This window comes from Protopterus annectens, chromosome 2.part2 (assembly GCF_019279795.1).
Source record: "Protopterus annectens isolate FY-2018-M chromosome 2.part2, PAN1.0, whole genome shotgun sequence".
Classification (NCBI taxonomy): domain Eukaryota; kingdom Metazoa; phylum Chordata; order Ceratodontiformes; family Protopteridae; genus Protopterus; species Protopterus annectens.
Window position 1 is genome coordinate 703,422,415 of NC_056730.1, and position 27,515 is coordinate 703,449,929.

The 27,515-nt window shown below is 43.7% G+C and overlaps 1 protein-coding gene across 1 annotated transcript in view; it reads right to left on the bottom strand.

Moving 5' to 3' along the window:
- PTPRA (protein tyrosine phosphatase receptor type A) overlaps nt 1-27,515 on the bottom strand; it is a gene marked incomplete in the record, with an annotated part of 4,245,980 nt that overhangs the window by 588,736 nt on the left and 3,629,729 nt on the right. The window contains 1 exon segment of the mRNA XM_044064105.1: nt 18,548-18,641. Coding sequence (XP_043920040.1) covers nt 18,548-18,641 — 94 coding nt within the window.

A 27,515-nucleotide genomic window follows, 5' to 3' on the forward strand; every position in this document is an offset into this window, starting at 1 on the left:
TAGGTCAAAGCTGTGTCCCACAGTGCCATGGCTAATCTGCAAAGGGGGTATGAGTGTGTGCCCCCTTGCTTTTTATATACCACATGACCATGGCGTTGTCAGTCTTTATCAGTAGTTGTCCTGGATGAAGTGAGTCCTTGAAGGCTGTTAGGGCATTTTGAACAGGTAGCATCTCTTTCTGGTTGATATGTACATGCATTTGATTTGGTGTCCATATTCCCTGAATGCATCTTCCTGCCATGTGGGCCCCCAGGCATAATCTGATGCCTCTGTTGTTAAGGTTTGGCTGGCAGGGGGTGGAGTGAATGGCCATCCCATGTTTTAGTGACAGGACTTTGCCCACCATAGTAACTCCTGTTGCAGGCAGGGGATGAGAGGAATCATTGTTTCCAGACTGTGTGAATGTTGACTCCATAAACTCTTTAGGTACCATTGAAGTTTACTCATATGCAGTCTTGCATGTGGAATTAGTAGGATGCAGGATGCCATGAAGCCCAGAACCTGCAGAATTTGTCTTGCAGAAGACTGGGTTTTTGTTACCATCAGTTTGAAGTAAGTAGTCAGTTGCCTTTGTTTGTCTGGTGTGAGGTAAGCCATCTGGGCAGTTGCATGCAAGCTTGTACCCAGGAATGTTATCTTTTGAGAGGGTACCAGTTGTGATTTCTTTTCGTTTATTGTGTACCCTAGGTATGCTAGAGGCCTTTTCACAAACACCAGGTGTCATAGAAGAGTGTCCTTGTTCTCTGCTTGAATGAGACAGTCGTCCAAGTAAGGATATATTTGAATACTTCTTTGTCTGCAAAATGCAATTACTGGTGTCAGGCACTTTGTAAAGACCCTGGGCGCAGTAGATAAGCCAAAGGGTAGTGCAGAGAATTGATAATGCATTAAGCCAGCCTTGAATCTGAGGTATCTTCTGCACGATTGTCTTATTGGGACATGCAGGTATACCTCTTTTAAGTCTAAAGTCACCAGCCAAGCATTTTGGAATGTCCAGGTATGTGTTCAAAATCGATAAATCCAGTACTGGCCGCAAGGCCTTCTCCTTTCTGGGTACTAAGAACAGTCTTGAGTAAAACCCTTGTCCTTTTTCCTGTTCTGGTACTGTCTGAATGGCCCCCATATCCATGAAGGACGTAACCTGTTTCTGTGCCTCTGCCCATTGATTTTTTGGCAGGTCTGGCCAACCATTTGTCATTGGCAGAGTGTGGAAATGGAATCTGTATCCCTGTGAAACGATGTTCAGTACCCACTTGTCCTGGGTTATTAACTGCCAATTTTGAGCAAAAAGTGCTAATTTTCCCCCTATGGGTGCTGCCAAAAGATAAGTGCTTGGTGTAGGCAGAGTGAAGGCATTGGGATTGCTTTCTGTAGGTTTGCGCTTTATCTCATCCAGATTTGGAGGTGGATGCACCCCATTGCTTTGACCTGTATGAGTCCTGAGCCTGGTACCTGGAACCCTTAGGGTGTCTGGATTTGCCCCTTTGAGCTCTGTCTGACACAAGAATGGACCAATTTTTTGTAGGCCAGTGTCTACTGAATCTAGGTGGCTACACTTGTAAGAAATCTTTAACAGTTTGCATAGACTTAGCTTTGTCTTCCATTTTCTTTAAAACCTCTTCTGCCTTAATACCAAACAGAGAATCATGCTGTGAAGGTGCATCTAGCAATTTAGCTTTAACATGATCAGGCAAATTTTGTTCCTTTAACTAGGCATGCCTCCTAATCACAGATCCAGTAACTGCGGCCCTGCAGGAGGCCTCTAAAGAATAAAAACCACATTGCAAGGTATGCTTTCCAACTTGTTCAGCTGCATGCAATAATTCCTGCAATTCCTTATTTTCTGCACATTCTGAAATCAACATCATTTTCTGTTTCAGAAATCCCATAACATGTTGTTGGTACTTAAGCATATGAAATTGACAGTTTAAGGCCCTGATTGCCAAGGTTGCAGATGTATAAACCTTTTTTCCCCCATCTGTCCAGTGCCCTTGAATCTCTGTCGGAGGGGGTAGGGTTTTTTGCTGTTGAGGCCTTAACTCCCTTTGGACCCTGTGAAATAGTTTCAGGATCAGCAGCAGGGTTTCTGAATAAAAATTTATGAGAGTAAGGGACCCTGTAATACCGGTCAGGTTTACTGGGAGCCGGAGGTAAAGATTCAGGGGTCAGGCTTGACTCCGAAAAAACATCATCCACAATGTCTAACACAGGGGGAATGGCTAAAGGCTTGTGCTGAGGGAGGAGGAGGAAATCCCTCGGCCTCTTTTTTGATTCTGAGATGTTTTGACTCTCTCTGTGAAAATGCTCCTTCAAAGTATGCAAGGTTTCTCCAAATGAATAATCTTCAGGAGGAGATGCAGATGGAATAGACTCCTCAGCATCAGAATCCTCGTAGGGAGGTAAAGATAATTCCTGATCAGAAGAAATAGAAACCTGATCTGAAGATTCATAGTCAGTGTCTTGCCTAGACCTCTTATCAGGAGGGGGATGGGTACCCCTGATCAAGGTAATAAGGTCTTCAGCCATTTTGATCATCTGTTTTTTAGGCATAGAGGCCTGTGCACGTGGCTCAGGCGTCAGTTTTTTAGTTTTAGAAGGCGTCTTTGCCTTTGGTTTTGCAGCTTTTGTCGGTTTGATATAAAAATGTTGAGGTCTGAATACAGCCTCAGAAGCCGGTGCCTGCTCAGTGGCTCCAGACCCATCAGAGGGAGATACATCCGTTGGTCCAATACCTTGAGTATCTTGCGGCATGCCGGACTCCACATGGTTGTCGGTAGAGGCCTGCGACTCGAAGGTAGCGGGTATCAAGGGCTGCGAAAGTGCCTCACTGAGTACCGGCGAACTGGCGACGGGCTTAGGAGAAGCTTTGTCATCTGTTTTGGATCTCGACTGCCTTTCTCTGTCCTTTTCTTTGCGTTTTTTATGTACTCCGGTAGTCAGATTGCTATCAGACGACATCTCTGGGTAGATAAATCTGTTTCCAAAATACTTAGATGCAAAAATATACCGACGCTTAATAGTGTGTTGGTTAAATCTAGCACAAAACCAACAGCCAGGCACATTGTAATCAGGGCCTAGGCAAGGAATACAGTATAAATGGAAATCCTTATGAGGTATTTGCTTCCCACAAGTAATACAATTATTAACTTTTTCTGACATCGGTAAAAAGCAAGAAAAAAGTTTCCCCAACGGGGTACTTAGCTTTATTGAAGACTTCGGTTCTGAAACTCAAATGCGAACATTTCAGTAGTCGGCACTTGCGAAATGCTTCTGCTTCGGGTACCGCGCGGCAAGAAAGACTAAAGAAAATGGCGTCAGCTGCATGTTTTAAACCACTGATGACCTGATGTCATGAAAGAGAAGACAGCAACCGACGCAGGACCCAGGACTTTGGAATTCAGGCTGACTGAGGGCAACCTGCCAGCAGATTACCCAAACGTAATGACTGCAACAGTGAAACACGAAGAACATCTGGTTACTACTAGAGCTGGTCTCACCACAGCTTCACATGACTGGGTATTAATGTTCTTTTGCTTATTCTTTCACCAAAAGCAAAATAGCAGCACTTACCTCAAGATGAGACGTGGGCCACAGACTCTTTGGTGGTTAGCAGGCTTGGTAGTTGTCGTGAATAGCAACCAGGCCGATCAAGAAACCACCCTCCACACACTGACTCTGCCCAGTCAGACAGTCAAAAATCCTCTCCCCCCAAGAAATATGAGCAGATGGAATGCTTACCTGGAGGAAGGCATTTTTTATCACATTTGCATGAATACAAGGCCAATTATGCCATTGTGATGGGTTTTTTTTGGGTATGAACAAAGAATTTCTAAAGTGTGGAGATGAAAACCTTCATCAGAAGCAAAACAGTACCGCTGATTACAAGCTGTCTCAAAATAAGTAGTTATCGGGCTTTCCAATGATCAGCAAGCTCTAGGAAATCTATGAACAATGTTCCTGTGCTTGCTTGCTCTCTCTCACCAGGAGGAAAAATTAAAGTTATTTACTCACCATAGCTGCATCTGTGTTGTCCATTTTCATTCTTCCTCAACGAATGGGTTCTGGATAGGACTCATCCACATTCCACAGATTTTTGGATCCAACTCTCAAGGTCGTCTCTCTACCCATAATGCTACAGTCCACCCTTAATACCTCAGACTGAATTTGCTGTCTTAAAGATCTTAAGATATATAAAAAAAAGTAATAAAACCAGGGCTCAAACCTGGAATAATAGGTTCCAAAAGTCCATCAGGTCACACCAGAAGATAAGAAGGTGGAAGGAGGGAGGGGAGTTGAGGAAAAATGAAAATGGAAAACACAGATGCATAGTTATGGTGAGTGCATAACTTTAATATCTGATAATATCCTTTTTGTTCTTCCTCAACGAAAGTGTCAAGAGTCTCCAGCTACGTGAATTTTGGATGGCCCTCATGGAAGGATATTCCAAAGAACTGCTAAACCAAAAACAGCTCTGCTTCTGGAAGTTAAGTCTAACTTGCAATGAGCAACAAAGGTATGAACATCAGACAGTACAGTTGTGTACACTTACCATAAATGTAGATGTTCGAGTGTATTTCACTGTTGCAGTCATCACCTGGGGGTTATCCCTGCTGTGGTAGCCCTCGGCCGGCCCAAATATCAGAGTCAATGTTTTTCTGCGTCGGCTGCTGTCTCTTGCTGCCTGACGTCAGGTTGTCAGTGCTATAAAGGAAGGCAGCCGATGCCATTATATCAGTTTTTCTTGCCCTAACCAGTCAGAGGCCCAAGTAAATATGATAAAGTGGTCCTGGTGGCTAAAAGCCACAGTTAGAAACTTGTATCTCCCTAAAGAAAGAAGATATAAGGGGGAAGGAGGGTGGGAAACCAGGACTGCAACAGTGAATACCACCCAGACAGCTACATTTATTGTAAGTGTACAAAACTGTACTATGTTCTTCGTGTTTCACTGTTGCAGTCATCACCTGTGGGAGGATTCCCACAGCTAAGGAGAGGGGTGGTAGGATTAGTAAGAGACCTGAGAATGGGTCAGCATGCCCTGCAGAACTGCAGAGGCAAACCCTGCCCTAGCCTTAGAAAATAAAGGTAGGTGGTAATGCTTGGTAAAGGTATGGACAGAACTCCAGGTGGCAGCTTCCAGGATGTCCCTGGTGGGAACTCCTCTGAGGAATGCTGTGGAAGTGGAGGCTGCCCTAGTGGAATGGGTTCGAACAGACTTGGGGGGGGGGGTCCCATGCCAATCTGTAGCAGAAATTGATATAGTTTGATATCCATTTGGAAAAGGTTTGTTTGGAAATGGGCTTCCCCTCTGCCCCTGGGGCAAAGCTGACAAGTAGTTGGTCTGTTTTCCTGAAGGGTTTAGTACGGTCCAGATGCTATCTGATATGCCTGTGCACTCACTAGATGTGCACAGACAGCTCAGATGCTATCTGAGCTGTCTGTGCACGTCTAGTGAGTGTTGAATTCTTTCCCCCTTGTTTTGAGGGTTAGGAAAGAAGGTGGGTAGATGTATGGTCTGGTTGACAGTTAACACTGGATACCACCTTGGGCATAAATGAGGGATTAGTCCTCAGGGAGACCCTGTCTGCATGAAAGATGATGAAGGGCTCAATGGCCATCAGTACTTGAAATTCTGAAACCCTTCTGGCCAAGGTGACAGCTAGGAGAAAAGCAGTCTTCCAGGAGAGATATCTTACTTCTGCTGAAGCAGCAGGTTCAAAGGGTGGTAAAGTTAGTTTTTTTCAAAACATACTTCAGGTCCCAGGATGGAGTGGGCGGCCTTCTCGGAGGTCTGATATTAGAAGCCCTTCTGAGTAATTGTTTAATGAAAGGATGAGAGAATAGGGGCTGTTCTGTATCAAAACGAGCTGAAATGGCTGAGGCGTGGATTTTAATAGAGGAGAAGGAGAGGCCACTATTAAGTACCTCCGCTAGGTAGTCCAGGATAAGAGGTATGGAAGGTTGTGAGGTATTGCCCCATCTGGACTGGCTCCAGGAGCAGAATCTTTCCCTTTTCCTGCATAAGATTTTCTGGTGCTGGGCCTTCTAGAGTATTAGCCATGCTGATAGTTTTAGAGTCTGCATGCCTGGGTGCAGCATTTCCCCCCACCTGTGTTAAGAAGTCTGAGATCGGGGAAGCTGCCTGGGAGGCTGTAAGGTCAGGCTGCGCAGTAAGGGGTACCAATGCTGTCAGGGCCAATCTGGAGCAAAGAGGATGGCCTTTGGTCTCTCCTCCCTTATTTTGATCAGTACCTTGGGAATAAGAGGCAGAGGAGGGAATGTGTACACAAAGAGGGTGTCCCGGGGGAAAGTCAAGGTAGGTGGTGATACTCCCTGGTACAGAATTTTTTCAGCTGACAGTTGAGATGTGAAGCAAAGAGATCCACCTCCGGAGTCACCCACACCTGAGTGATTTGTAAAAAGATTTTTCTATGGAGCTGCCATTCGTGGGCGTCCAGTAAGTTTCTGCTTAAGTGGTCTGCCAGGGTGTTGTTGATCCCTGGTAGGTACTGGGCTATCAGGTGTAGTCCCATGGAAGAGACTGTCAGCCAGAGGTTCATGGCTAGCCTGCATAGAGGGTAAGATTGGTTCCCTCTCTGATTGCTGATGTACCAAATTACTGTGGTGTTGTGTTGTCTGTTTTGTTAAGGAGAAACCCCTGGCTTGAGATGGGGTTTGAAGGATGTCAGATCCTTTTGTACTGCCATCATTTCCTTCTGGTTGATGTGTAAGGGAAGGTGCTGGGCATCTCAAAGACCTTGGGTGCACCTGCCTTCTAGGTGAGCACCGCAAGCTACATCTGAGGCGTCGGTGGTAATGGGCTGCCCGGTTAGGCGGAGGGTGAAGGAAAGACCTTTGTTCTGGGCACAGGCTCCTGCCCACCAGTGAAACTCGGCCCTTATACAGGGGATCAGAGGTAGAGATGTTTCTAGAGGTAGAGAGTGCCGACGCTAAAGGTTCTAGAGATGTAGGAAGCTCTGCTTTTCTGGGGATAGGAAGGCCATTTGGGATGCTGTGTCCAGCAGTGCTCCCAAGAAAATGATCTTCCTGGAGGGTGTTTGCCTTGATTTCTTCTCGTTGATGGTGTACCCTAAGGAGGTCAGGAGGGTTTTGATAAAGAGGAGGTCCTTGAGGAGCTTTTCTTTGCAATCTGCATGAATGAAGCAGTCATCCAGATAAAGGTAAATTTGCATATTTTTCTGTCTGCAAAAGGCTATGGCTGGGGTCAAGCATTGGGTGAATACCCTGGGAGCAGTAGATAAGCCAAAGTGAAGCGCAGAGAACTGAAAATGTTGTGAGCCTGCACTGAAGCGAAGGAATTTCCTGTAGAATTCCTTTATGGGGATGTGGAGGTAGGCATATTTTAGATCTAGGGTAACTAACCAGGCATTTTTTGTCAGCATAGGCAGCAGCTACTGCAAAGTCAGCATTTTGAATTTGGGGACCACCAGGAAGTTGTTCAGAATGGATAGATCCAGGATGGGGCGCCAGGTGTCCTTTTTTCTGTGAACAAGGAATAGTCTGGAATAAAAGCCTTTGCCTGTTTGATCTGAGGGGACATGTTCTACTGCCCCTTGGGATACAAAGGTTTGGACTTGTTTCAATGCCTCTGCACACTGATTTGGAGGTAAGTCTGGGTACCCTCTTGGAACTGGGAGCTTGTTGAAGGAGAATTTGTATTCCTGAAAAATGATCTTTAAGACCCATTGGTCCTTTGTTACAGAAAGCCAATTTTCTTTGCAAAGGGAGAGCCTTCCTCCTAGTTTCTGGTGAGTGAAAAGAGGACAGAGGGGGGAGAGGGAGTCATTGAGAGTTTTTGCCATAGAGGGATGGCTTAGGACTCCCTGCCTTTGGAGTGGAAGTCGTCCACTGTTTGGTTCTCTGCTGTCCCTGGGATAGGAGTCTGTGTGGTTTGTCCTTGCAGGGCTTATCTTGCCCTTGCCTGTTAGGTGCAGGAAAGGACCAGTGTTTTGAAGGAAAATTCCTGCTGAACCTAGGAGGTTGTACTAGAAAGGAAATCTTTTATTGTTTGCACAGATTTTGCTTTGTCTTCCATCTTTTTAAGCACCTCTTCTGCTTTTACTCCAAACAAGCAGTCCTTATCCCAGGGTGCATCAAGTAATTTAGATCTGACATGATCAGGGAGAGGTTGTTCCTTCAACCATGCTTGTCTCCTAATGACAGATCCTGACACTGGTGCCGCGTGAGGCGTCTAGGGTGTCATACCACAGTGTAATGAGTGTTTAGCCACTTGATAAGTAGAGTGCAGTAAATCTGCCAACGCTTTCAAATTGGCACAGTCAGGGAAGGTTGAAATCTTTTGTTTTAATAGTTCCAAAGTGTGTTGCTGACATTTTAACATGTGGAACTGATAGTTAAGTGCTCTGATAGCTAAGGTTGCAGAGGTGTATAAGTTTTTACCCCATCTGTCTAGAGCTCTGGAGTCCTTGTCACAAGGAACAGGATTCTTTGCAGAACTAGCCTTAGCTCCTTTTGGTCCCTGTTTAATGACTTCCGGGTCTGCAGGAGGATTTCTGTACGGGTACTTGTGAGAATCTGGTACTCTGTAATACCTGTCAGGTTTTCTGGGAGCAGGTGGGAGGGCGTCAGGAGTTGAGCTGGATTCATGGAAGACATCATCAACCACCTCTAAGATTGGAGGGAATGGCCAAGGGTCTGTGCTGGGGCAGGTCTAGAAACTCTCTTAGTCTTTTCTTAGACAGAGGGAAGCCCTGGGATTCCCAGTGGAAATGTTCCCCGAGGGTGTGAAGGGCTTCCCCAAAGGAAAGATCTTCTTGTGGGGAGGCAGAAGAAATGGATTCCTCTGCATCTGAATCCTCATAAGCAGTCAGACGTGGTTATTCCTCTTCAAAATTTGAATATTCAGACTCCTCAGAATCCTGTTCTGTCAGTATTTCAGGAGAAAGGTCTCTCTTCCTTTTAGAAGGTGTGGCCTGACTACCCCTGATAAGGGTAATAAGATCCTCTTGCATTTTAAGCATTTGAGCTTGGGGTGGTGGAGCAGGAGTAAAATGGTGGCTAGAGGTAGTTTTCCTAGGAGTGGCCTTGCCTCTAGGCCTAAGAGAGAAATGGTAGTCAGAGGAGAAGACGTTGTTTTTTGTCTAGAGTCGGTAGTGCAAAAAACCTCCTCTGAAGCCGGTGCCTGTGTCACGGCTCCGAACCCAACCAAGGCAGAGACAACCAAAGGCTCGGAAGACAAAGAAGATTTCTGCAGCATACCGGACTCCGAAAGGTCTCAGTAGAGGCCTGCGAAGGTATCAGGGGCTGCGAAGGTGCCTCATTGAATTCCGGAGAACTGATTACCTGCTTAACGGTAGAGTCGTTGGAAGGCTTAGCCTTGTGTGGTATGTCTCTATCTTTATCCTTGCGTTTTTTCAGAATGTCTATGAATTGTTGGCTGATAGATGCCATTTCAGAATGCGAAGATGGAAGACAAAAATACTTGGCTACAAGTAAGTGCTCTACGACGAATAGTTCTCGCGTTAAAGACGGCACAGAACCGGCAATGGGTGACGTTGTGGTCTGGGCCTACACAAGTGATGCATTATGAATGGAAGTTTCTTTGTGGGTATTTGCTTTCCACGGGTGAGTCAATTGTTAACTTTTTCAGATATCGGTTAGTACAAGAAAAAAGGATCCCCAGCGGGGTACTTAGCCTTAGATGTTTTCATCTGTAATTCAAACTCTGGTAGCGACGAACTGGCACACTTGCGAAACTGCTTCTTCTACGTGCTCCATGGGTAGAAAGACTGATGTAATGGCATCGGCTGCCTTCCTTTATAGTACTGATGGCCTGAAGTCAGGCAGCAAACGACAGCAGCCAATGCATAAAAACATTGACACTGGTATTTGGGCCGGCCGAGGGCTAACACAGCAGGGATAACTCACAGGTGATGACTGCAACACTGAAACACAAAGAAAGTACAGTTGTGTACACTTACCATAAATGTAGATGTTTGAGTGTATTCACTGTTGCAGTCATTACATGTGGGTTATCTGCCTGCAGTAGCCCTCGGCCCGCCTGAATATCAAAGTCTTGGGTCCTGCATCGGATGCTGTCTCTTCTTTCATGATGTCAGGTAGTCAGGGGTATAAAACAAGCAGCCGACACCATTACATCAGTTTTTCTTGCCCCAGATGACAGGTGCCCCCATAATGGGAAGCAATTTTATATATATATATATATATATATATATATATATATATATATATATATATATATATATGGTTACACCTCCAACAAAAAACAAATACACCAGAAAGCTGTAATACACTAAACAATAATAAAGTTATAACCAAGAGTAGTCAGGGGGCTGGAGGGAGGGTAACCAGGACTGCAATAGTGAATACACTCAAACATCTACATTTATGGTAAGTGTACACAACTGTACTATGTTCTTCGTGTTTCACTGTTGCAGTCATAACAATTGGGTAGATTCCTAAAGCTAAGGTAGGGAGGAGGAAGTTAGAGAGCATTTGGACCAGCTATTAAGCCCTGCAAAACTGCAGTGGCAAAACCAGTTCTGGATTTAGAAAAAAAATAGGCAAGTGGTAATGCTTGGTAAAGGTATGTACAGAGCTCCAGGTAGCAGCTTCTAGGATGTCCCTGGTAGGGACACCTCTGAGAAAGGCTGTAGAGGTAGATGCAGCCCTGGTGGAATGTGACCTTATCCCGTGGGGTAGGTTTTCCATGGTGCTTACAGCAGAAATAAATGCAATGGCCTATCCACTTAGAAATGGTTTGCTTTGAAATGGCCTTCCCCTCTCCCCCTGCAGCAAAGGCAACTAGCAGCTGTTCAGTTTTTCTGAGAGGCTTAGTCCTGTCCAAATAAAATCTAAGTTGTCTGTGCACATCCAAAGAGTGCAGAATTCGTTCTCCTTTGTTCTGTGGATTAGGAAAAAAGGTTGGCAAATGAATGGATTGGTTAAGGGCCACACTGGATACCACCTTAGGCATAAAGGAAGGATTGGTCCTGAGTGACACCCTGTCAGCATGGAAGATGATGAAGGGCTCCACTGCCATGAGGGCCTGTAATTCAGACACTCTTCTTGCTGAAGTGATGGCTGGAAGAAAGGCGGTCTTCCAAGAAAGGAATTTCAACTCTGCAGTTGCAGCTGGCTCAAAAGGAGGTACAGTGAGCTTTTCCAATACAAAGTTAAGGTCCCGGGCTGGAGTAGGGGCTCTCCTGGGTGGTCTTAAATTTTTGGCCCCTCTGAGGAATTGTTTCAACAGGGGGTGATAGAAGAGGGGAGGCTCAGTATTATAATGTGCTGAAATGGCTGAGGCATGAATTTTAATTGATGAGAAGGAAAGGCCCTTGTGGAGAATCTCTGTTAAGTATTGAAGAATATGCAGTATGCTGAGCACTGTTGTGCCCATCCCCTGAGTCTGGCTCCAGGAACAGCATCTTTTCCACTTTTCAGTACAGGATTTTCTAGTACTAGGCCTCCTTGCTGCCAGAATGACATCTAGCACCTGCTTACTGAGGGATGCTATTGGAGAGCTCATGGAATTAAGCCAGGCTGCAAGGTTCAGGGATTGAAGCTGGGGGTGCAGAATCTGGCCCTCCTGCTGGGACAGCAGGGAAGGGGTCTGAGGCAGGTGCCATGGTTCCAGCAGTGACATACTGCGCAAGAGGGGCGTGGCCAGTTTGGTGCAATCAGTATTGTCCTTGGTTTGTCCTGTTTGATCTTTAGCAGAACTTTTGAGAGGAGAGGCAGAGGGGGGGAAGGCATAAACTGAGAGGCTTTTTTCCAGGTGAAGGACAGGGCATCCACTTTCCAAGCCTGACTGTGGGAAGTCCTTGTGCAAAATTTGTCCAACTGGTAGTTCTGAGGGGAGGCAAACAAGTCTACCTCTGTGTTCCCCTATTTGTTTCTTAAAATGTTGAATATCTTTGGTTCCAGTTTCCACTCGTGTGGGTCCATGAGATTTCTGCTTAGGTTGTCTGCCAGTGAATTTAGCTTGCCTGGCAGGAATTGAGCTTGGAGGTGCACGTGGTAGCTCAAGGCTGTGTTCCACAGAGCCATGGCTAGTCGGCAGACAGGATACGAGTGGGTTCCCCCCTGCTTATGTACCACATAACAGTGGTGTTGTCTCTCTCTACCAATAATTGTCCTGGAAGGAATTGGTCCTTGAAGGCTATCAGGGAATTCTGTACAGCTAACATTTCTTTTTGACTGATATGCAGGTGCATCTGACTCGGGTTCCATTTGCCCTGAATGCACTGCCCTGCCAAGTGAGCCCCCCCATGCATAGTCTGATGCGTCTGTTGTTAGGGTTTGGGCGGCAGGGGGTAGAGTGAATGGCAGTCCCTTGTTGTGGTAGCAGGACTCTGCCCACCAAAGTAACTCTGTCTTTATACAAGGAATGATAGGAATCATTAACTCCAGGTCTTGAGAATGTTGACACCATAGGCTTTTTAGATACCACTGTAGTTTCCTCACATGCAGTCTTGCATATGGAATTACTAGAATGCAAGAGGCCATGAACCCAAGGGCTTGCAGGATTTTCCTTGCAGACAGCTGGGTCTTTATGGCCAGTAGTTTGAAGTAGGCTGTCAAATAAACTTGTTTATCTGGCTTGAGGTAAGCCATCTGGGAAGTTGTGTTCAAGCTTACTCCCAGGAATACAATTTATTGGCAGGGTACTAGATGAGATTTATTTTCATTTATGGTGTACCCCAGTGAGATTAGAAATTTCTTTACAAATGCCAGATAATTTAGTAGCATGTCCTGGCTTTCTGCCTGAATTAGACAATCGTCCAGATATGGGTATATTTAAATATTTCTTTGCCTGCAAAATGCAATGACTGGAGCTAGGCACTTGGTGAATACCCTGGGCACAGTAGATAAGCTAAAGGGAAGTGCAGAGAACTGATGGTGCATGTAGTCTGCTCTGAAGCGCAGGTATTTCCTGCATGATTCCCTTATTGGAATGTGCAAGTAAGCTTCCTTTAAGTTTAAGGTTGCCAACCAGGTATCTTTGCCTAGCATAGGAAGCAGCTGATGAAGTGTTAGCATTTTGAATTTTGGGATTACCAAAAAGATGTTTAAAATAGACAGGTCCAGGATTGGATGCTAGGAGCTGTCTTTTCTGGGTACCAGGAAAAGTCTTGAGTAAAACCCTTGTCCCCTTTCTTCTGCTAGGAATAGCCCTGATACTTAGAAGAGAGAAAACCTGCTGCTGAGCCTCTGCCCACCGACTTGGGGGGCAGGTCTGGCCAACCGTTTGGGGTTGGTAAGGTGTGGAAGTGTAATCTGTATCCTTGGGAAACTATATTTAAAACCCATTTGTCCTGGGAAACGAGTTCCCAGTTTTGTGCATGCAGGGCGATCTCCCCCCCCCCACTAAGGGCGCAGGGAGTAGAGAAAGGCTTGAAAGGTTTAAGGTCAAGTCATTGTGACAATTTTCCATAGAGGGTTGTCTTACTACTTCCAACTTTGGAAGTGGGAGCCCCCCCCCCACTGCTTAGGCCTGTGAGTACCTTGGGACTGTAGCCTAAGTGGTCTGCTGTTCGTGGGTTTGGACTGAGAAGGCCTGGAAGAGACAGGAAAGGACCATTTCTTAGAAGGCCAATGCCTACTGAATCTGGGAGGCTGTACTTGCAGGAAATCTTTAACAGTTTGCATAGATTTAGCTTTTTCCTCCATCTTTTTAAGGACGACTTCTGCTTTGTTGCCTAACAGACAGTCTTGCTTTAAGGGAGCATCCAGTAATTTAGCGTTAAATTTAAGCCAAGCATGCCTTCTAAGAACAGACCCAGTGACAGCAGCCCTGCAAGATGCTTCTAAAGAGTAAAAAACACTTTGCAAAGTATGTTTACCAACTTGTTCAGCAGAATGCATTAAATCCTGTAATTCTTTATTTTCAGCACAGTCAGGAATCAACATCATTTTCTGTTTAAGTGGTCCCATAATATGCTGCTGATACTTTAACATATGAAACTGGCAGTTTAAGGCCGTAATGGGCAAAGTAGCAGACGTGTACACCTTCTTACCCCATCTGTCCAAGGCCCTGGAATCTCTATCTGAGGGGGTAGGGTTTCTGGCAGTCGAAGCCTTAATGCCTTTAGGTCCCTGGGAGATGGTCTCTGGGTCCGCAGTAGGATACTTGAAGAGGAACTTGTGAGAGCCAGGTACTCTAATACCCGTCAGATTTCCTGGAAGCTGGAGGTAAGGTGTCTGGGGCCAGGCTAGATTCCAAGAAGACATCATCTACAATGTCCAGGACAGGAGGGATAGCTAAAGGCCTGTGCTGAGGTAGGAGTAAAAATTCCCTAAGCCTCTTTTTGGAGTCACAGTAATCCTGGCTTTCCCAGTGGAAATGCTCCCTAAGAGTGTGCAAGGTTTCACCAAAAGAAAAATCTTCTGGAGGGGAAGCAGAGGGAATAGAGTCCTCTGCATCAGAATCCTCATAGGTAGATCAGGGCAAATCCTGGTAATCATAAGAAACAGAAATTTCAGAATCCTGATCAGAAGAATGAGAAAGAAAATCAGTTCTAGGTCTCTTAGATGGAGAAGGCTGGCTTCCCCTAATTAAAGTAATAAGGTCTTCAGCCATTCTTATCATTTGTTTTTTAGGCATATGGGCCTGACCATGCGGTTTGAGCATCAGTTTTCTAGGCCTGGGTCGAGTTTTAGGCCTTGAAGATGGCGTTGGTTTGAAATGCAAGTCAGTAGACCTGAATACACCCCTCAGAAGCTGGTGCCTGCACAGCGGCTCCGGACCCATCCAAGGTAGAGACATCCGCAGGTTCCATGGTCGAAGAAGCATCTCGCGGCATACTGGACTCTGAATGGGTCTCAGTAGAGGCTTGCGAATCTGAAGTAGCGGGTATCAGGGGCTGCGAAAGCACCTCAATGAATACTGGTGAACTGGCAACTAGCTTAACGGAAGTGTCGTCGGCAGCTTTGGACCTATGTGGTTTGTCTCTGTCTTTATCTTTACGTTTTTTCGGAATGTCGGTAGTTGAATGGCTTACCGAAGCCATTTCTGGATAATTAAACAGAGTACCAAAATAGTTTGCTGCAAAAATGGACCGACGACGAATAGTTTGAGGATTGAATAAGGCACAAAACCAATAGCGAGGGACGTCATGGTCTGGGCCTAAGCAAGGAATGCAGTACGAATGAAAATCTTTATGAGGTATTTGCTTTCCACAGGTAATACAATTGTTAACTTTTACTGACATCGATTTAGAGCAAGAAAAAGGATCCCCAACGGGGTACTTAGCTTTTTTGAAGACTTTGGTTCTGAAACTTGAAAATGAAAATTTCAGGAGTCATCCAACCGGCACTTGCGAACTGCTTCTGCTTCGGGCACCGCACTGCAAGAAAGACTGATGTAATGGCGTCGGCTGCATATTTTATACCCATGACTACCTGACATCATGGAAGAAGAGACAGCACCCGACGCAGGACCCAAGACTTTGATATTCAGGCTGGCTGAGGGCTAACTTCCGGCAGATAACCCAAATGTAATGACTGCAACAGTGAAACACGAAGAGCATCATCAGGTGGCTACTGTGCAAAATCATCGATGGAAGTGCTAGACCAGAAGGCAAAAGAGGTGGCAATGGATACTGATTTTGGTAAGGAGACACAATGCTGGGAATAGAAAAAGGAAATGCAATTAGTTATCATTTGGCCAAGGTCAGTTTTGAAATTGAAGATCCCAACTGGTTTGGTGAGAAAGAGACAAACAACTGGTCTGTCTTTTTAAAATCTTTTCTTCTGTGTAAAGAGAAATGTAGTTGCCTCTGTATATCTAAAAGATGTAGCATGCAGGAATTTTGAAGGAAAAATGCTCACAAAAAACAAAACTAAACAAAAAAAAAAAAACTCAAACAAGTTAATAAGATGCTCTGAGAGAGGCTCCACATCCTTATGAGATGGCTGCAAACAAAATCTGAGGTACTGATGGTGGACTAGGGCATTATGGGTAGAGGGAAGAGCTTGACAGTTGGATCCAAAAGTCTGTAGAATGCAGCCGAAGTCAGATCACGAATCCATTCATTGAAGGAGAAAAAGGACATCAGATCAGATGGATTGATCCCAAGATGATTACTGTGGAGAAAGTAGGCTCTCAGGTGACTGGTAGCTTTGTCTCTGATGTTAGAAAGGTGAATATTCTGCTGATAATGGATTTTGTTTTTTGATAAAGAGCTGTGCAGCTGAGTGGTTTACAAGTCCCAAAACCACCAAGGAAATGACCCCCCCCACCAAGAAATAAAACATGGAATGCTTACTTTGAGGACAGCATTTTTGATCATATTTACATGAATGCAAGGCCAATTATGCTATCTTGACTTTTCTTGGAATGAACACAGAAATTCCTAAAGTGTGGAGATGAAAACCACGAAAAGCACTAAATGTGCAGCAGGTGTTGAATAAAAAGAATCTAAGAATCTAAACTTTAACAATAACTTTGGAATGAGATGAGGCCATCTACAACTGAGGTACAATGACTGTGTCTTTCCTTTTTTATGGGCATTCCTTCTACATTACAGTTGAAGGCAGATTCTCAATATGGAACAATGAACCAATGTTGAACTATAAATTGTTTTTCTCTGAGAGGTTGATCCTGCAGCAGAATGACAGTTCAACAATGATGAAGAGCCAAAGAGGGCCTGACCATTTCTACTTACTTCACATTGTGCAAAAGCAAATGCGTTGCTATATTTGAACACACAATTTAGATCATACCCAGCCACACAATATTCTGTTTTTGCAGTTCTCTTAAGGTAAATAAAGGCCTGTGTTTTCTGAGTAAGACTTGGCCAAACTAATGACAAAGTTGCTAGTGACAAAATGCAGTGAAGTAGCAAACAGTTTCAAAGCAGCATGATGTCAAGATGGTTCCTCAAAGTTTGTGCTAAATTATGCCAGTGGGGCTTAAGTGTACAAAAAAGAAAAAAGTGCTAGTCTAGCAAATGGGGATATCAAACAGTTACAAAATATATGAAGCATGAAGGATCTTGGTGACTGAAACCAAAATGGTATGTACAACATTATAGGAGTTCTTCCTGGAGGAAGCCTTTTGCACTGCAACACTGGTCCATAGAAGAGGTAAGCAGTAAGCAACACAAAAATGCTGGAGCAGTACTCCAACAGAACATTTATATGAGAATCGAATCAAAATGCTTACCTACTGTAGACAGGTGGGATGGAATTAGTGTACAATGAAAGTCATTAAAAAAAGTATCTTTGTACTCATTCCTGGAGAGAGAACAAATGGACATTCACTATCTGGCACCTGTGGGTCAATAAGCAGCAGAAGGTGGGGATTTAAGAAACTATTTTCAGTGCAATTACCAGCCCTTGCTCTTCATAATAACCATGTGAACATTTTTAAGCTTTCTACAAAAACTAAGTTAGCACTATTACTTAAGCTTGTCTTAAATGCTGGAAAAAAAGAGAGAGAGACAAGAGTATATTCAAACAAAGTTAATTAGAATTAATAATGAAACAGTCAATTCTACAACTGAAAAACCAAACAGCACGCAAAAAACTATTCAAAAGCTGGTATGGCAGGCAGAAGCTAGAAAACACAATGCAGCAGCCGGTAATAGCGTAAAATAAATTTAATTTCCGCTTTCGTCACAACTTCATCAGAATACAAATAATCATGACAGAAAAACAGTTTAAATAGCTAATGCAATTAAAAAATCAATTAAGTAATCTATATGGATAATAACATAAATACACAAGTATATAAAAAAAGAGAACTCTCATACATTAAAATAAGCCCTTAAATCTATACCATGATATTTATTAATAGTTAATTTTCCATTTTTTAAAAAACATTTTAAATTTATACTCTCATTAAGACCAGGATAGGCGTCTGCCTTCAATCTAATCTGCCACAAACATTCCCTTTGCTCAATGTAGTTCTTAAAATCCCCAGCCCTATTGTCTGGTTTGCATTTTTCTAGTACTGAAAATAGAAATTTGTTAAATGTGGCACATGAAATAGAATGCTTATATAGGGCGTTATTGTCATCCTTAACTTTGATTGCATATAAATGTTCCTTAATACGAGTGGCTAAGGACCTAGATGTCATTCCCACATAGAATCCGGGGCAGGAAGAACAAATGCTAACATAAACCACTCCAATGGTATTGCAGTCAATGAAGTCAGAGACTGGAATAATTCTATCAGAAGTAGCAATGTTAATATAAGGACCCTCAGCTATATATCTACAAATATGGCAATTATGACAACGGAACATTCCCGTTTTATTGTTCAGAGTGACTGAATCAATGGTATGGTATTGTTCTAATATATTTTTTAATGTGTTCGTCTTACGGCAATTCTACAACTGATCTTGCGGCAATTCTACAACTGATCAGTAATTAAAAGACTATGAATAACTGATGCACATACACAGATATTATGCTATGAAATTGATAGTTTACAGATTTTTTTTTTTCAAACAGCTACTCATGCTATTAGACAATACTGTCAGTGGAATGGCAAACGATACAGCTCTTTTGCACAAAAAAAAAAAAAAGTCATGCATCTTACATGGAATTATTTGAAGAACCCTGTTTTTCTTCATGTTGGCTGGTAAGTTCCCTGTCCTCATTTTATCATTCTGAATTTTGATTGATGTTAATTTCTGAAAGAAAGAAAAAATACTAAACAGTGGCTCTTCTTCAGGTGCACTCATTATACTCCCTCTAAAACAAATGACGAAACTACAGTCCCATCTATAAATGTTTAATTTACAACCAGATTTCTTAAAATTAACAGATTTTCAATATAATCTCTACAAAACTGTAGAAGCAAATGAAAATATGCCTAGTATTACCAAAGGGGCTCTTCCACGCATACTGTATGCGACCTCTTTGCTCTCTGAGCCTGATAAATAAAATAAGCAACAACATAAAAGAAAAAAACAAAAGAGCAAAATGGCACAAGATGTGAAAGTGCAATCTTAACACTTTGGAAATAGATAGGTTTAAAAAGACCTCATCAAACACGAGGAGAGTGAAAACATCCTCCAAGAGTAAGCAAAAATAAGAGGTAGGAAGACACTTTCAAAGGGCACCATAAAATGAAACAGTTAAGCTTAAAAAACAAGGCAGGAAAAAGTATTCCTGAGATGACCTCTACAGCAGTGCCAGTGGCTTAGCAGGTGGCATAATGACCTTTCATGCTGGGATCATCAGAAGGCACTACTACCACCACAAGGATATCACTGCAGTGCAGTATGGTAGGGTGTCATATTCCATTGCCTGGATAATATGTCAAACGGATGGGTTCCTGAAATGCTATTATCATAAATGTTAAAGATCTTGCAGCACTGAACAGAAAAGTGTATAGCATCTTAATGGCATGAAATTTTGTAGAACTTTCTTTATATGATTTAATACACACACAAAACACAATTAAACACACAAACACAAAGGGCCGAATTCACAAAACCTCCGTGTAAGACTTAATATGTCTTACTCAGAGGCTGCAGTTGAACGGTATGACATCAGCGTGCCATGAATATTCATGAGGGCACGCTGACTCATCCGTAACTCTTACACGGACTGAGTAGGCAAGCAGAGGGCGTGTCCGACTGCCAAGCAGTCTAAAAGTCCATGCCCCTGCAAGGTTTTAAAAAGCATAATGTCAACAGACAAGAGCAAGTCCGCTCAAATGTACTTGCACCCAACACCACACTCCCTGATACTGTAAACCCCCCCCATCAGAGTTATAAAACGGAAAAAAAAATTTTTTTTTAAATCCACGATATAGCTGCCTGTATTTGCACTTGTTTGCACGGGTGTGCCCATTGCTTAACCACAGTTAGCAATTGTGACATTGAAGAGCATATAAGAACTACTTATGCAAATTAATCCAATTAGCAATAGCGTAATGGTAGAGCGTATGCACAAAGAGAAGGCATTCACGGTTCGAGTCCCACCACTCCCCTTCTTATTTATGTTTTAAATCAGTATTTGAAATAATACCAGACAAATATGATTAAAATTTTATTAAAAGCAGTGACATGGCCAATGTATCAGCGAACAAAATATATATTTTTGAAAAGATCCAGATACATAATAGCCTGCCGTTAAGCAACGTTTTACACAGCTAAACACAGGTGCCCATAGTTTAATAGCGCTATACCCATCTAAACAGATGTGCCCATAGTTTAATAGCGCTTTATCCAGCTAAACGGTGTTGCCCATAGTTTAATAGTGCTTCACCCAGCTAAACAGAGTTGCTGCCCATAGTGTAATAGCGCTTTACCCAGCGCAATAGAGTTGCCCAACATTTAAAAACGCTTTACCCAGCGCAATGTGTTTGCGCAGATGTGTGCACCGTGCCAACCAGGGCACCGTAGGGCACAGGGGAGCAACGTAGAGCTAAGTTGCTTAAACGCAGCCACACCCCCTAGCCTGTCTAGACAGTATTAAAATAAAAGAATCACAAGGTTTGAACCCAGGACCCTTTGCATCATAATCAAAGTACAGAACCACTAAGCCATGACAACATAGGGGAAACAGCCACTATTAACATACATAAACTTAGGAATGGTAGTTTAACCATTACTAAACAGGTCTGCAGTCAGCCGAGAATTTTACAAAACGGCCAATAACAAAAAAGTGCGGGAAATGCGGCATATTTAAGCCCCACAGGCGGGAATACAAGCCATAACTGATTGTAGCTCACATCTGCAGTCAGAATGTCTGGTGTTGGAGAGGGAGTGCGCTTCCGAGCGTAGAGATGGAGCACCGTGGAGTCCAAAATACATGGTTTGGCTCCTAGTCCACTGTCATGAGGCAAGACTCCTGCAGGGCCAGTTCCAAGGGACGGAGTACAAGGCAGAGGCTTGGAACCGGTTCGCTCATGACCTCACCAGTGCCACAGGCGTTCCCCGGACTGGTGAGCAGGTCCGTCACCACCATGCGGACCTGAAGAGACGAAAGGACCGCCTGAACCAGTGGATAGAGGAGGCCCATGGGATGCGGGATGCCCCACAACTGAGTATGTAGCTATGGAATGCTGTATGTAAGGATTTAAAATGGAGTATGTATAACGGATAGGAATGTCTCAACATCCCTTCATTTACTTTACAACTGCAGGTGACCGTGTTACGAATCAGCAAGCCTATGATGATAGACTGCATTGCCAGGCAGGTAAGCGATTATTCTGCATGTATTGTTATATAAAATATGGGAGAGAGCATGAAAGAAAGTGTTGTAGTCCAATAATACAGCCATAAAATGGACTGAATAAGTCCTCTGCATGTACTGTCAGATAAAACGTTAGAGAGGCAGAAAAAGAGTGTAGTAACCCATTAAGAAAGGTAACAAATGTCTGGAATAATATCTCTGCAGGCACTGTCATATAAAATAATATGTGAGTGAGCCTGAAAAAAAGAGTGTGCTAACCTATTAATAAAGGTATAATATGTCGTGAACATGTCTGCCATATATACCGTTAAAACAAATAAAGGAGTGAGCCTGTGGAAAAGTGTGTAATGTCATTAATATGTCTGTTTCACTTAGTATGAAATGTTGTTGCACCCTTGCATTATACAAATAGTAATGTGTTAGAAAGTGCTGGCAACCCAGAGTTCTGCAGTCCCATCTAAAGTGGGTGATGGAAGTGCTAGTAGCTGTGAAGTAAATATACAGTCCTCAACAGTCAGTAACTGGCTGGCATGCATAAGTAAATCTGGCACACGAGTAGCATGCGAATATGTTCACCAGAAATGTAAGTGTGCTTCAATAAATGCAGGGTTCTGTACAATTAGAAGTGAAAATGTCATGTGAAAACATCCAGATATGTAGATAAAGAAATATAAATGCAACCATGAAATATGTAGTACTAACATCTGCATTCTGGACAGTTAGTATGTGAGATATAGGTCAAGTGTAGACTGAACTAGCCAAACCCATTGCACAACCTAATGCATGGTGGCAAGTGTAATAATACATGTAGGGAATATACACCTGCAGTCACTAGGAATGTAGTGTAGAGTAAAAGTGTTTATAAGATGTTAATGGAGGTTTATTCTACACCCTACTGCTTGTGCACAAACCATGCAATTCCACACCTCAATGGGTATGTGTAATCTTAAATATTTGTCGGTATATATGTCCTACTGTTCCATAAATATTTGCACTCATGTTGATGCATGTGCCCTGTTCAAACACCACGTTCATGGTGGTCTGTTGCTACCAATCATCCCTGCATGCGGTTGGAATAACCACTGTTGCTCAATATATGCATGTGTTATGTTTGCTGTTCAACTGTTTGAACTGTGGTGTGTTGGCTTAATGGGAATATTACTGCATGCTGTTACAACTAATCTGGAATGCTGTTGTTTATGTTGTAATGAAACACACCGAATCACAGAATGTATGGGAAGGCCGGTCCCAGCAGACCCACCTGTCCCTCCTCAGTTGGCGAGTGCACCTGGCACCAGTGGCTCTGTTGCCCAGCCCAGACTCCCCTCCTCCGTTGGTCCTGTGCCACCTTGCTGCAGGGAATGGGGCTCATCCCCCCCCGTGCAAGCGTGGGCGGAGAAGGGCCACCCGTCACACTTTGAAGGGCCCGGGCTGTGGTGCGTAGGGAGATCCAGCGTTCAGTCGCTGATCCCCTACGCAAGCTTGAGGCGAGAGTGGCGCGTCTCACGGGTGAGCCTGCCCATCCTACTCAGCCCCCACACAGCCACCCCCGGGGCTGTGAAGGTGCAGTGGTGACTGCCCATGGTTGGGGATCTCAGTTCCACTGTTACCATCTGTCGAGCTTCATGGGCTTGCGATTTCCAAACAACCCTCCCCGTCAATTGTGTTCACCCACCCCATATGTCAAATTCCACCCCTGTATGCATCTTGTTTGTCTTGTCTGTTTACCTCCCCAACCTACCTCCCCAAATATACCTGTTTCCCCTACCTCACTTACCACTCTCACCTGAAAAAACAAAAAAGGGCAATCTGTACCCGAAAAAAAATTACGCCCCATACATAGCTTCCCATTTTGCACACATGTCCATAGGACATGTACACCGATAATTCTAATTGGCAGTGCAACAAACTATGTTGTCCTCACTCCTTTCTCAGGGGTGGAAGGTCTCAAAACTCACTCCAAATTTTCAACATATGCACAGCTGTTGCTGTTAAAGAAATGGGCAGCTATGGGCCTTCCCTACACCCTTCCTGCACATCCCGAGCTTGTTTTCCTACTGTCTGTCCCTCTCTGTGCCCCCTTTTTTCACCACTTTCCTATCTCCCCATTTTCTTTTCTCTAAAATAAATTAGTGAATGTAAAGGGAAAATAGGAAAACCATAGGAATATATTGCAATAAAGAAATATGACATGCATTACAAGGAGTGAATGTAAAGGGAAAATAGGACAGCCATAGGAATACATTGCAATAAAGAAATATGACATGCATTACAAGGAGTGAATGTAAAGGGAAAATAGGAAAGCCATAGGAATACATTGCAATAAAGAAATATAACATGCATTACAAGGAGTGAATGTAAAGGGAAAATAGGAAAACCATAGGAATACATTGCAATAACTACTGTTGTATGCCAGTTAATTCCCTAATTCCAAAAGAAAGTATATACTCCCATGTATCCAGTGTTAGCAGTAGGAGGTGTGAGTAAACTTACACACTGAGAAGAGTGTACTGGAAGAAGCAACAGTCAGGTTTCAGTACAACATACATTTCACTGGCTACAACCCAGCTTCAGATATGAGACATATACCAACCTTCTGACTGACACAACAGTGTCCACAGCAAACAAGCATGGTTCCCACCTTGCAAAACTGTAAGGCCTACACCTACCTAACCTATCATTTTATAGCAGAGTCCTGAAATCACAGTGAGAAAGTACAGTTTTGTACCTACCATAAATGTAGATGTTCGAAGATCCACATTGCTGCAGTCCTAACACTTGGGTAGTCCGCTGTCCCTCGGTCGGCCCGAATATCAGAGTATAAGGCTGACGTCGGTCAGGGCGCATTTGACTGACATCAGAACGTCAGGGTACAAATGCGCATGACCGACGTCATATCCTCAGTCTTTTCTTGCCCCAGATGTCAGAAGACCCTAAAAAGAAAGGTCAAAACCCATAGACAACAGCTACACAACCAACCAACCTAACACCAAAAATATGTACAATATATACAATATATACAATATACACAATATACCTCAGAAGGATAGCCCAACCCACACAACCACCTCAACTACAGAGGGGAAGGAGGGAGGGTAAATTGGACTGCAGCAATGTGGATCTTCGAACATCTACATTTATGGTAGGTACAAAACTGTACTATGTTCTTCATCTCACATTGCTGCAGTCCTAACACTTGGGTAGAATCCCAAAGCAGAGGTAAGGGAGGATGGCTAAACTATGATGAAGCAGGAGCTGCCAAAATGCCCTGCAACACAGCAGTGGCAAAACCAGCCCTGGATTTAGAGTACAATGGAAGGTGGTAATGCCTAGAGAAGGTATGCACTGAACTCCAAGTGGCTGCCTCCAAAATATCCTTAGTTGCCACCCCCCTCAAAAAGGCTGTTGAAGTGGCAGTAGCCCTAGTGGAATGAGGCCTAATCCCAGCTGGAATCTCTTTGCCATGATGGGAATAACAGAAAGCAATGCAAAATCCAATCCACTTAGAAATAGTTTGTTTTGACACGGGCTTGCCCTGAGAGCACAAAGCAAAAGAAAAGTACAGTTTTGTACCTACCATAAATGTAGATGTTCGAAGATCCACATTGCTGCAGTCCTAACACTTGGGTAGTCCGCTGTCCCAGTCGGCCCGAATACCAAAGTATAAGGCTGACGTCGGTCAAGGCGCATTAGTCTGACGTCAGGACGTCAGGGTACAAATGCGCATGACCGACGCCATTTCCTCAGTCTTTTCTTGCCCCAGATGTCAGAAGACCCTAAAAAGATAAGGCCAAACCAAAAAACAACAACACACCAAACACCCCTGTACCAAATATATGTACAGTATATATACAAAGTCAGAAAGGTACAATCTCACCTACACAACCACCCCTAAACACAGAGGGGAAGGAGGGAGGGTAAATTGGACTGCAGCAATGTGGATCTTCGAACATCTACATTTATGGTAGGTACAAAACTGTACTATGTTCTTCATACCACATTGCTGCAGTCCTAACACTTGGGTAGAATCCCAAAGCAGAGGTAAGGGAGGCTGGAAAATCATAAAGAAGCAGGAGCTGTCAACATGCCCTGCAAAATAGCTGTGGCAAAACCAGCCCTAGATTTAGAGTAGAGAGGAAGGTGGTAATGCTTAGAGAAAGTATGCACTGAACTCCAAGTAGCTGCTTCCAAAATATCCTTAGTTGCCACCCCCCTTAGAAATGCTGTTGAAGTGGCAGTAGCCCTAGTGGAATGAGGCCTAATCCCAGCTGGAATCTCCTTGCCATGATGGGAATAACAAAATGCAATGCAAAACCCAATCCACTTAGAAATAGTTTGTTTTGACACAGGCTTGCCCTGACAACTCAAAGCAAAAGAAACAAACAACTGCTGAGACTGCCTAAAATCCTTAGTCCTGCTTAAATAATAACGCAACTGCCTGTGTACATCTAAAGTATGCAAAATCTTTTCCCCCTTATTTTGGGGATCTGCATAAAAAGTAGGCAAATGAATAGTTTGGTTTAAAGCCACACTAGAAACCACCTTAGGCATAAAGGAAGGATTAGTACGTAATGATACCCTATCCTTATGGAAAATCAAAAAAGGCTCAACTGCCATAAGGGCCTGCAATTCAGAAACCCTTCTTGCAGAAGTAATGGCCAACAAAAAAGCAGTCTTCCATGACAAGTATTTCAACTCAGCAGTAGCCACAGGCTCAAAAGGTTGTAGAGTAAGTTTCTCCAACACAAAATTGAGGTCCCAAGCAGGAGTAGGAGCTCTAAGTGGGGGTCTTATATTCTTTGCCCCTCTAAGAAATTGCTTGAACAAAGGATGAGAAAACAATGGTGGGTCACAATCATAGTGAGCTGAAATTGCTGCAGCATGAATCTTAATGGAAGAGAAAGACAAACCTTTGTCCAATAACTCAGTAAGATATTGAAGAGCCACACTCAAATTTGGCTCAGAAACATCCAAATCCTTTGCTGCACACCAAAATAAAAATCTCTTCCATTTTCCTCAGTACACTTTCCTTGTACTAGGTCTTCTGGCTTCCATAATCACATTCAAAACTTGCTGAGGAAGCTGAGACCTGCTATGGTTCAAAACAGAATATGCCAGGCTGTTAGATGAAGAGAGTGAAGCTTGACATTGAGTAGATGCCCGTCCTTCTGAGACAATAGGTGTGGAATCAAAGGTAAGGGCCATGGAGGCTTCCTTACCAGACTCCTCAGCAATGGGTACCAGTGCTGCGAGGCCAATCTGGAGCTATTAAAATCATCCTTGGCTTGTCTTGTCTGACCTTTAGGAGTACCTTTGGGAGGAGAGGCAGAGGTGGAAAGGCATACACATGAAGATTTTTCCAACTGAAAGAAAGAGCATCCACTTTCCAGGCTGTGTGATGAAACCTTTTCGTGCAATACTTTGGCAGCTGGTGGTTTATTGGAGAAGCGAACAGATCTATGTCTGGAGTTCCCCATGACACTGTCAATGTTTGAAATACATGAAGATCCAGTTTCCACTCGTGGGGATCCATGATTTGCCTGCTTAACACATCTGCTAAGGAGTTCTGTGCTCCTGGCAGAAACCTTGCTTGAAGATTCAGTTGCAAGCTTAGCAGTCTCGCACAACATCGTTGTTTGTCTGCATAGAGAATAAGAATGTGGTACCCCTTGTTTGTTGATGTACCACATGACAGTTGTGTTGTCTGTTAGAATCAACACCTGCCCTGGAAGAAGTAAATCCTTGAAAGCCAGTAATGCAAACTGGACTGCTAACATCTCCTTCATGTTGATATGTAGATGCTGCAGTCTGGCAGGCCACTTGTCTTGTATCCACTTTCCATTTAGATGAGCTCCCAAGCTGTGTCTGAGGCATCTGTCGTTAGAATCTGACTCGCCTCTGGCCGGGTCACAGAGAGTCCCTTGTTTAGGTGACATTCCTGAGCCCACAACAAAAATTCCTTTTGAATGCAAGGTATTATTTGAATGACAGTGTCCAAATCCTGGCAGTGCTGTGTCCATACATTTTTGAGATACCATTGTAGCTTCCTCATATGCAGTTTGGCATTGGGAAGTACCAGAATACAAGATGCCATGAACCCTAAGGCTTGAAGGACTGTCCTTGCAGTCAGCCCGGACTGATGAGATAGTTGATGGAAGTAGAGAAAGATTCTTTTGTTTGTCCGGGGTTAAAAGGCCATCTGGGTTGCTGTATTCAGTCTCACACCCAGAAAGCACATGTCTTGAGAGGGTACTAGACTGGACTTTATTTCGTTCACAGAATACCCTAGGCATCTTAGCACTGCTATCACATATTCCAAATGCTGAAGAAGCACGTCCCTTCCTTGAGCCAGAATCAGG